The 11,026-nt window shown below is 50.1% G+C and overlaps 1 protein-coding gene across 3 annotated transcripts in view; it reads right to left on the reverse strand.

Moving 5' to 3' along the window:
• Positions 1–2,842: 2,842 nt before the first annotated feature.
• POLR3GL (RNA polymerase III subunit GL) overlaps positions 2,843–11,026 on the reverse strand; it is a 25,065-nt gene continuing 16,881 nt past the window's right edge. For all 3 annotated transcript variants that reach the window (XM_045283747.1, XM_045283746.1, XM_045283744.1), the window contains exons 2-9: positions 8,472–8,582; positions 7,964–8,131; positions 7,579–7,708; positions 6,353–6,421; positions 5,985–6,041; positions 4,613–4,686; positions 4,388–4,501; positions 2,843–3,310 (exon numbers count right to left, since the gene is read on the reverse strand). In XM_045283747.1, coding sequence (XP_045139682.1) covers positions 3,224–3,310; positions 4,388–4,501; positions 4,613–4,686; positions 5,985–6,041; positions 6,353–6,421; positions 7,579–7,708; positions 7,964–8,131; positions 8,472–8,480 — 708 coding nt within the window. In that variant the 5' untranslated portion in view covers positions 8,481–8,582 and the 3' untranslated portion in view covers positions 2,843–3,223. The remainder of the gene's footprint in view (positions 3,311–4,387; positions 4,502–4,612; positions 4,687–5,984; positions 6,042–6,352; positions 6,422–7,578; positions 7,709–7,963; positions 8,132–8,471; positions 8,583–11,026) is intronic.

The raw sequence follows: 11,026 nt of genomic DNA on the forward strand, positions 1-11,026 counted from the left end.
GCTTGATTACAAATTTGGTTGGTGGAGTCTGACTTTGAGCTCTGTTGCAGGGGTACTTGCTTGCGGATGAACTTACTGATCCAATTGCCACTTAGGTCTGAGTGGGTTCTTGGAAACGACTGGCTAGACGCCTGCGGTTATCCTTAGGCGGCCCAGGCTGAAAATAAGGTGGGAAAATCCAGCGGGTGAAATCACTTCAGCAAAAACCGGACATGCTCTGACCTTTGTTCTCAGAACGATGTGGACTGTGGATCCACATCAGCCCCATTGTCTGAGAGCTGGAAGGTCTCCTAATTGACACTGAATTCCACTTTGCTTCACGCAGGGGGAATTGAGGCTCGGAGGCGTGGCACGCCTTCCACAGGGCACAATGCTGGCGTGGTGAAACCTGGACCATGAGGACGGCCTTGCCCTCAGCCCTGGCCACTCCAGTGGAGGTTGGAGTGCTCCCCTTAGGCTTGGTTCTTCACCAACACCAACATCACACCTGTGCTTCCTTTCAAATCTCAAATGGCAATAAAAATGAACTCAGGTATATATGAGGACTGTCTTTTTCTCATCAAACCAGGGATGGCCTATTGCTGTATCCTCTTGCCCGCTGAGCCTCCAATTTTCTTCGCTCCCTTCTCCTAATCTTTTACACTGCATGCTGCCCCCAAGCTTCCATTCTGTCTTCCTTCAATCACTCAATCCCTACGTCGAAGTTCAGACCACACTGTTCCCAAGCTTCCTACCCAAGGTGGGAGGGGATCAGTAAGCCGGAGATGAAATGTAGAGTAGGGACGGTCAGGGTTTTTGTCCAGCTCAGCTCAGGCTGAGGGAGCAATCTGGTCCAGGGAAGCAAGTTCCAGCAGGTGTGAAGCACAGAACTGAGCAAGGACCATGTGCGCCTCCTGTAAATGTTTGCAAGCAGAGCCTACGTCCTCAATTTCCCCCCAGGTGGTCTTCCAGAGGGAATAGGAGCCTGTTTCCTGGGGCTGCTAAGACTCAGCCTGCCTAAGGGTGCCTATGGAAAGTAGGGGAGAGGTCAGTGGAAACTGTCTAGCACATGCCTGGAACTGCTCTGGCATTTGGGGAAGCAGCTGGGTCCCGCCTCTCTGGCTTTGTTTAGCAAGATCACCTGCCAGGAGCGGCAGGAAGCCAGGCAAGGCACAGTCCTCCAATAGTCTGATCTCTCTGACACTTTGTCTTTGAGGCAGGACAACTGATCCCAAGTGGTCATTCCAACCTTTGTCCCCCTTTCTGCAGTTTCGTGGGCAAAGGAGGTGTGTGTGTGTGTAGGTAGGGGACAGGGATGTGGTTCAAGCACCCTCTACTGTCTCTTGTTTAGGGGGGGTTTATTTTTTCCAGTCTTCTAAGATTCTAAGGAGCCCTAGTGTCACTGTTAGCTAAATGTTAGACTGATACATCAAAGTGGTGGTTTAAATCCATCAGCTGCTTCTCAGGAGAAAAATGAGGCTTATTTACAGACTTGAAAACCCTCTATAGGGCCACTGTGCGTCTGCATGGACTCAATGGTAATGGGTGGTGTTTTTTTGTATGTTCTAGGCCTGCTCTAGGTGGGATTTAGAGGGTAGCCCCAACACAGGCACAGACAGGGTTTGGTGGACAGGGTTTGGATTAGCACGCACAAGTCTATGAGCATGTCGGCAAGCGGAGGAGAGAAGGGCAAAGGGAGACTTTTCAATGTCTTTTACTGTTGTTTCTTGGCGATTTCTCCCTGGCTGCCAGCGGGGCCTGAAGCAAGACCATGGTAATCCCCCAATGACATGTCCCCTGGCCCCTCCCCCGCCTGCATTCACATAAACACGACCAAGAGCTAGAAAAGGAAACCTAGCCATCCTCACGGATTGCTCAATCTCTCTGGAATGTTCTCTCTCTAGTCCAATTCCTTTCTCTGTTCTCTAGGGGGCTTCTATCTTAACCACTTACCACTCCACTCCAACAGGGCTGGAGTCCCTATGTTAGCACCCCCATAACGTGAGCCCGCTTCCTGGTTCTGGACACGAGGATTGCCCGTGACTGCTGCATGTCAAGGGGCTGGAGCCAATCAGCTCCTCTGGGGCTTCCTCAGAAGCCAATCAGAGCCTAGGGAAGTGACCTCACCCAAGGGAGAGCTGTGTGGGTGAGAAAGCATCTCTGCGAGCTTGTGAGTGTCCCCAAGTCACACCCCTCCTCCCCACCCACTTTACTTCCTGTCAGACAACACTGCCACCCCCACCCCCACCAGAGAAGGCCGAGAAGGGAATGAAAAGCAAACTGGATTCCACCAAGGGAAAAAGCAAAAGAGAAAGTGCAACGCAGTCACATACCTCTTCGGAGGCAGGTGGCAATGGGACGTGCAGGGTTCCTCGGTACCAATAAATCTTTACAACTGGGGTGTGGGCTGGATGGGGGTGAGTGTGCTGAAGAGTCAGCACTTCCTCCCTTCTCTCTCTCTCCCTGCACCTGGCTTTCTTGACTCGCACCACAAAAATAGCTGTCATGATTCCTTGTAAACAAGGACAAGGTCAAGTGTGGGAAAGAGAGTGCCTGTGGCCCGTCCACATGTGTGAACAGAGACAGCCGCCTGAGGAGCGAGGGCTCAGACCAGCCGGCCTGCTGCCTTCCCGCGGGGCTGGGGCTGTTCTCCGTGTCCCGCCTCCCTCCGTGCGGCTCTGTGGACGAGTTCCTGCCCCTGTCCCAGCAGGGCTAGATTGGGGTGTCGGTCTCCCTGTGGGGTGGGGGAAAGGCTGCGGCCTCCAGTGAGTCTCACTGGATTCTGTCAGGTAAGGGAAGAGTTAATGTCTCAGCAAGCCGAAGCCCCTCTGCTCCTCCAGCCTTCTCTCCTCAGGGGCAGGAAGACAGATACAAACATTTTATTCAAATATATACAACTGCCCTACTCCCACCCCAATTAGCTCTACAAATGGGAAGACATGTCCAGACAGGGAACCACCCCAGGGCTTTCTTCTGAGTGTCCGTCCTGCCTTTGTTAGGGACAATGAGGGTTTTGGTCCTTTGCCTTTTGCACAAGGCAGAGAGGTGGTACACAGGTGGAGGGGGGGAGGGAGAAGAGAGCTAGCTGTCACCTCCCCTCCTGCCTAACCAGGGCCAAGCTGGTTATCTGGACTCTCGAGAAGAGCCAGAGGACGTGGCCTTGCTTATCCACAAACCCGCTGGCCAGGGTCATTCTCTGCACCTCTGATCCAGAGAGTAAGCTCTGGAGTGGTTGCGTCCGTCTTCAGTATATAGCCTCATCCATGTTGTCATCACTGTCACCCCCAAAGTCTTCTCCGTTGTCAAAATACGACATGATGTAGTCTGTTTCCTACAAGGGCACCAAGAGGTGAAAGTCAGGCATGACAGGCATGACGGTCATCCTTCCCAGGGCCCAGGCCCTTCCTTGGTATAACACCTCCAGGCGTGAGCTGCTCTTTTCTGTCGAAGCTCAGTGTTGAGAGAAATGTAACCCAAGTTATGTTACTTAGCGTAGTGAGAAAAATCTCCCTTACAAAATGCAGTTAACCTAAGCTGATGTACTGAACGCAGTCTCTCTGACAGGTTTTACAACGTGCCCCGTCGCTCAGAAGCACAGGTTGGATGGGATGGCCACCTAAAGGGGCCAAAGAATGTTGTCTTCTTTTACTAACCTGTGAACGATGAAAAGCTAGGCCCTGCTAGCTAGTTAGCCAACAAAGGCTTCCTGAGACTGGCCTAAGACGTCACAGACTTTACGGTTCGGTCGGCTTGCTCAGGGTCAACAGTTGTGTCCCTGGCTACCCTGAAACGTGAGGTCAAACATCCATACACGACTCTCCAAAGTACGCGTCCCAAAGCTAATGGAGCACCTTCTCTAAGCAGTCCGACTTCCGACAGGACACCACAGAGTCTGTCTGGCACTGCTGTGGTCTCCTCGCCGGTGGACCTTCTACATAAACACTTCTCTGCCTTCCTCGGACTTGGAGTGGGTCACTTAGCAGCACTACTTCAGTGTAAAAACCAAACACACCCACTGCTATCAAGTCAGCGCCAACTCATAGCAACCCTGTTTTGCAGGGTAGAACTGACCCTAAGAATTTCCAAGATTGTAACACAGCAGCAGAAAGCCCGCTTCCCCTGCGGAGCACCTGGTGCTTTTGAACTGCTGACCGTGTGGAGCACAGTCCAGTGAGTAACCACTATACCACCAAGGCCACTGCTTCAGCATACCTGAGTTTCAGGTGGCAATAACCTGGGGGAAATGAAGTGGGGCAGGGTGTATGGGGGTGTGGGGGTGGGGGTGGGGGAGCACCATTTTCTTTGGCCCTCCAACCCTGTAAGGAAAATAATCCCTGATGGAAAGGCTGTTGAACTCCTGAGTTTAGGGGAAGGGAGGGGAGTCCAGGCTGGAAGAAGTGTCCTTCACCTCCTCGTGTTCCTCCTCGTCATATTCCTCTTCTTCCTCCTCTTCCTTCTCCTCTTCTTCTTCTTTCTCCTCATCTTCCTCTGAAGTCACTTCCTCCTCCTTTTTCTCCAGGGTCTTATGTGGAGAGAAGCAGGGACAGACACCCGGGGTCACTCCCAGAGGGAACGACTGACACGCTCATGGGTCAGAGGGGAGGGAACGGTCCTCACGCAGGGTCTTCCTCACCTCCAGTTTCTGTATGGTTGCCGCCTTATCTTCTGGAGCCTCAGGGGACCTCTTAGGAAGTAAAACAGGAGTCCCTAGTGGGGAACCGAAACCAAGCCTGAACCAAAGGCCCCAGGAGCCTCTGCCCCACCCTCGTGCCCTGGCTGCGTCCCTCTGCTGCCCTCATGCGGACACCGGGACACCCACAACATTTACACCCACCCCAGCCAACTCCCTGCAGGGACTCACAGCGACCCTACAGGGCAGAGTAGAACTGCCCCTGCGGGTTTCTGAGACTACAACTCTTCACAGGAGTAGAAAGCCGCCTATTTCTCCCAACATTTAGACAGCTGGGTTTGAAAACAAACAAAAATCCACAATCAAACAACAACAACAAAATCGACTGCCACCGAGCTGGGTTCTGACTCATAAGGAGCCTACATAAGGCTTCTGAGGCTGTAAATCAGTGGTTCTCAACCTTCCTGACGCTGCGACCCTTTAATACACTTCATCACGTTGTGGGGACCCCCAAGCATAAAATTATCTTCGTTGCTACTTCATCACTGTAATTTTGCTCCTGTTATGAATCGTCATGTAAATATCTGATATGCAGGATGTATTTTCACTGTTACAAATTGAGCATAATTAAAGCATCATGATGAATCACAAAACAATATGTAATTATATATTGTGAAATATTTATTTCTAATGACAAATAAATGAGATATTTGTCTTGAAGCATGATGTAGCATGGGGAAGTCTTCACACCGGGTATTCCTATGTGGGCATGTCTGCACGTGGGCCGCCCCGCCCCGAGACAGCAGTGTCTTGGTTCCTAAGATCATTCGAAACATGGTTTGATCTTCAGAGGGGTCTTGACCCACAGGTTGAGAACCACTGCTGTACATCTTTTTTTTAAAATCATTTTATTGGGGGTTCATACAACTCTTACCACAATCCATACATACATCAATTATGTAAAGCACATTTGTACATTCGTTGCCCTCATCATTCTCAAAACATTTACTTTCTACTTGAGCCCTTGGTATCAGCTCCTCATTTTCCCCCTCCCTCCCCACTCACCCCTCCCTCATGAACCCTTGATCATTTATAAATCATTATTTTGTCATATCTTACACTGTCCGAGGTCTCCCTTCACCCGCTTTTCTGCTGTCCATCCCCCAGGGAGGAGGTTACATGTAGATCCCTGTGATCGGTTCCCGCTTTCCACCCACCCTCCCTCCACCCTGCTCTTTCTCCCAAGGAGTGGCTGGTGCAGTTGAACTGCAGTTCCTCTCACCCACCAGCGCCACCATTAGGAAAGCAGACGCGACTGCCACCAGCCTCCCCACGGATGAGGGGAAGAGCCCTCTTTGTTCCCACACACACTCACGTTCCTTCTGCAGCTTCCGCACCCGGATCTTTAGCTCCCGAGGTAGGCGACGCCAGTCTGGGAATTGGGAACAGGTGGATGTCAGTGGGGCTCTACCTGGGTTCTCCTCTGAAGGAAAAGTGGCTTGAAAGGAAGGGGTGGGTAAGGTAAGGGTGGGAACAAAACTGTAGCGTGGATGCCTCCCAGGGGTGGGAGGGGTGGGGGGTGGAGGTAACTGAAAAGGTTTTTTCCAGGCAATGCCTGGGAGTGTTTAGGAACATGTTGCACAGCAAGGGCTCTGGTTCCGACACTGGTCGAGGGAGGGCTTGGGTTAGAGGAGCGACTTGTGGCTTGAGGCGCCTCCGGCTTTGACAGGCGCCACCACCTACCAGGGTTCCAGTCGATGGCGTTGTCAATGGGCCCTGACATCTGGTACTTGTCTGAGTAGCGCTCCACATCTGAGGGTCAGAAGCCAAGAGTCAAATCTTTACCCTCCAGAGCCCTGTAGCAGCTCTGTTCTCCAGGGTCCGGGTCTTCCAACACTCAAGAACTGTCTGTCCTCCAACCCCACGCCCGGAGCCCCGGGGGTCAGCTTCAGTATGACCCTTTCAGACAATTGTTAACAGCCCCCTTTACACCCCAAATGACAACAAAACCCGCTGCCATCTAGTGAATTCGGACTCATAGTGACTCTACAGAATTAAAAAAGTCTTCTTCGTCTTCTTCCTTAGGCTAGCTGGAGAGGTAGTCTGTTACAGGAGAAAATATTCTGCTGCTGTGGTTAGCTGCTGCTGATCGAGCTGCCCCAACTCACATGGTTGGGAGCCACAGGATTTCCATCAGTGATCTGCTCTAGCGGAAACCTGGTTAGCATCACAGCACGGTGCACGGCTCCCCTGAGACGCCTGGTGGCTAACCCTGCATGCCCAGCAGGAAAGGTAGAGTCCGACCACTGAACCACCACTGCCCCACCCGAAGTTAGAACAGCTTTCTCCTCTCCCTCCCTTGGCCCCCAAGGATGGCTTCCTCGAGAGTTAACACAATGCAGTGGAAAGGACACCGAGGGCAAGAAGCCAGTGCTCTCGTCTTCTCTGAGGTCCATGGTAAAAGGGTGACTTTCCTATCGTTACTCGCTCTCAGCCTCGCGTTCAAAGGGACAACAGTGTCCTCAGTGGGAAGACAGGGAGGTCAATACACTGCACTTCCACACTCGCTAGGAAACAGCCACCACCCGGAGCCTCCGAGTGCGCTCCCTCCTGACCACCTACTAACTATATTTTCCTGGGCAGCGGTTCTCAAAGACCCAGCCCCGGTCCCATCTGTCTGATTGGCTGGTGGCCATTAGCCACAGGTTGCTACATGTTTTCATTCACCACCACCCCCCATTTATACTTGTGAAACAAGCATCAAATACTCCCCACTTGTCCAAGATAGGGGTGAGACTCCAGACACATGCTGACTACTGCACTGCATGCCAAATGCGAGGCTCTCCATGACATCTCTCCTGTCAGGCTGGGAGCTCCTTGTGCCTTCGGGGGTTCCTGGGGCTACCACTGAGGCTGAGCACAGTGCCCATGAGAGGCACTCGGAACATGATGCTAACATGTCAACTGACCTCGCTTGGGGACAGCCGGCCGGATGAAGTAGGGGAGTTGTCTCATGGCTCCTCGCAGCTCCTGCTTCAGTGCCAAGACGTACTCCCCTTCCTCTCCCGAGGGCAGAGGCACCGGGCGGAACTCTAAGGGCTAAGGAGGCAGGGAGAGTGATCAGGTCACCACTGAGAACTGGCCTGTACAGAATGAGCAGGAGGGACAAAGAATTCTAAAAGCTAGGGAACCCGGGAGGTGACAAGTAAGGGTAGGAAGTTCCTTCCCTGGAAAACATCCCACGTGAGCTGGGAGACTACACAGGGAGCGGCAAGGTGCGGACAGTTTAATGATGGCCCAGGAGGAACCCGGGGCTCATAGAGGGGTGCAGGGATGTCTCGGGGCGACACTCACAGGGAAGAGTGGAGCAGGCTGCAGGGTAGGCGGGGGCAAAGTATCTCCTTTCCCAATGCCCACGGCCTCCATGTTGAATGTCAACTGGCCCCGGCCACGACCCCGGCCCCCACCCCGGCTGGCCATGGTGGAGGGGCCCTGGGTCTTCAGAGACCCGGGGAGGGAAACCTGAGAAAGACAAAACGAACAGAAACAGGTACAGTACAATAGAGAAGCAGCTCAGGAACCGTAAGATACCCATTCCTGTCTCCGGGGACCTTGACAGCAGTGTCATTTAACACCTTTTGACTGAGAAAGCACAATGTCAGGCAGGGTTTTCGTTGCTGGTGATATAAACAGGGATGAGGCGTTTCCCAGCAGGGTAAACAGCTGAGAGAGAGTACCGTGATGGCGCAATGGAGAGTGAGTCCTCTCTCGGACAAAACGTCCCTATATTCCTAAAATAATTTACTGTTTATCATCATCTGCATCTCCTCACTCGGCCTTTTTCTTTCTTTCTCTGACTTACCTTCCACATTCAATGAAGCACCAATCTGATCAGTGTATTGATTTTCAAAGGTTCTGCCATGAGCACGGCAGAGTCAGGCACAGCGGGGCCAGAGATGAGTCACCAATCTCACTGTCAACAGAGGGAAAGAGAGATTACAGCTAAAGTGATCTTTTGAACACTATGTAAAGGAAGAGAATCTTGAATTTGGAAGAAACATCGAAGGTCTTGTAGCTCCAAACGCCCCCAGTGCAGGTCTCCCTTCTAAATACCGTCAAACATCTGATGGCTTTTCCCAAAGACAGGGTGCCATTCTCTCCCCAGGAAGTCCACTTTACAGTGGTTAATTCTAATGATTGGAAAGTTTCTTTCCTTCTACTGAACTGAACTCTGCCTCTTGTCATTAATCATGAGAGACCAGGAAGAGGCCGTTAGAATGGGGGGTAACGCCACTGAATTAGATTTATAAGAAGAAAGCCAACTGAGAGAATTTCCAGTGCCCAAAGCTGGAACAACCTGAGCAATAAAATAAAATACACCCACTCCTCACTTACCAACTATCTGCTTCTATGACATTTGTATTATGGCAGTAGTAAAAAAAATCTATTGTATAACTATTTGGGGCATTAGTGAAGTGCATAAGACAGTAACAAATCCCAGCTAATGCTGGCTGTAATGGTTAGTTATGTAACATGGCGGAGCCATGGTTCTCAGTGGTTGTCAGTTATGTAATGATGTAACTTGGCAGTTTGGTAAGACAATGCAGTTATCTTCCATTTTTTGAGCCAATGTGGTTAACTTCGAATTCCACATAACGCTGCGTTTTAAATAATGACCTGTTTTTTGGACACTAAACATGTTGATAAATGAGGAGTGAGTTCAGTACTGGATTATAACCTAAAGTATAAATAAATATCCACAAGTCAATACTGATATAACTGATTGAATAAATAGGGGAGAAGAGGCAAATATCTAATTCCAAATAAATTATATAGGTACTCCATCCTAAATGAAGAAAAGCATAACTCCCTATATGCAACCAACACTTAAGCATATAGGGACTTCTTGGAAAAGAGCACAGTACGGAAAGGTGGGTGGAAGAGGGAAATAATTTTACAGTGGGGAAACCTGAAAATTACTACTTCAGTCAAGTGATCAAGGTTGATATCCAGAGTCACAAGTCATGTTGCCAGTACATACCTGTACTAGTTATCTAGGGCTATTATACCAGAAATATCAAATGTAAATGGCTTTAACAAATAGAAATTTATTTTCCTACAGTTTAGGAGGCTTGACGTCTGCATTCATAGTACTGGCTCTAGGGTAAGGCCCTTGTCTCCTTTCAGCATCTGTGGGCCCAGTAGTCCTTGGAGATCTCCGTTTGTGTTGGCTAAATAATCTTCTCTTGGGTCTAGGAGGTTCTCAGCATAGGGACCCGGCGGGGTCCTGGGCCCAAGCCATACATTTTGTCCCTAGTTATTTTTCTTTAATAGTACTGAAGTTCTTCACCTCTCTGCTCACTTTCCTCTCCTTTTATTTCTTATAAAAGATGCAACTCAAGTCACCCTCATTCCCTGCCATCAAGTTCATGCTACTCACAAGGACCCCATAGGATAGGGTACAGCTGCCCTTGGGAGTTTCCGGGCCTGTAACTGCTAATGGGAGTAGAAAGTGCTGCTGTTTTCTTGTGGGGCGGTTGGTGGTTTCAATCTGCCAACCTTGTGTCTCACAGTCCAGCTTCTCACAGTGACACACCAGGGTTCCTGTGACTTGAGTAAGGGTGGTGATTTGTGGAAGGGTGAAATTTGAGTGAAGGTGTGATCCTGCCTCATTAAAATACAGATGCAAATATTTACAACCCATCACAAAATGGAGATAATTACACGAAACCACAAAATGTGGGACAACCACACAATGCTGAGAATCATGTCCCAGCCAAGTTGAAACATATTTTGGTGGGTCAAAAGTCAATCTATAACCGTACCCTTGATATGATGTGATGGAAATAGTATTTAGCTCTGTGATTACCTTTGTAAAAACTCCTAACGCCAATCTAATCATGAAGAAAGCTAAAAACATCCAAGCAGAAGGGTATCCTACATTCTATCTGACAAGTACCTACCCAAGGTCAAGGTCAAATAATCAAACCGTCTAGCTCACTGATCTGATCGAGACTGATGGCGCCTCGGGACCACAGCCTGTAGCTACCCAGCAAGCCTGAACTGAACTCAGTCCCGCGACTCAGCTCTCAGCCTAACGATCGGCACCGTTCACCGGGGATAAAGTTCTGAGGCTGAAAGGGGTAGGATGGACACATGGATGGGAAACAAGGTACAAGTGGGAAGAATGCTGTTATATTGGGGGTGGGGGTTCCAATCAATGTCATAAAATTAAAATGTGACTGAATTTTCACGAGAAAACCAATTTGCTCTCTAAACTTTCACCCAAAGCACAGTAGAAAGTTAAAAACAAAACAAAAAACGCTGACGATCATCAAAAAGAAGGTAAGTCTGAGAAACTCACAGCCAGGAGCAGCCATGGAGGCAGGCCTGATAATCAATGTAACGTGTTATCCC

The sequence above is a fragment of the Echinops telfairi genome, unplaced genomic scaffold (genome assembly GCF_000313985.2).
Source record: "Echinops telfairi isolate 266 unplaced genomic scaffold, ASM31398v2 ScPeMD7_7466;HRSCAF=8504, whole genome shotgun sequence".
In the NCBI taxonomy this organism is placed as follows: Eukaryota; Metazoa; Chordata; class Mammalia; order Afrosoricida; family Tenrecidae; genus Echinops; species Echinops telfairi.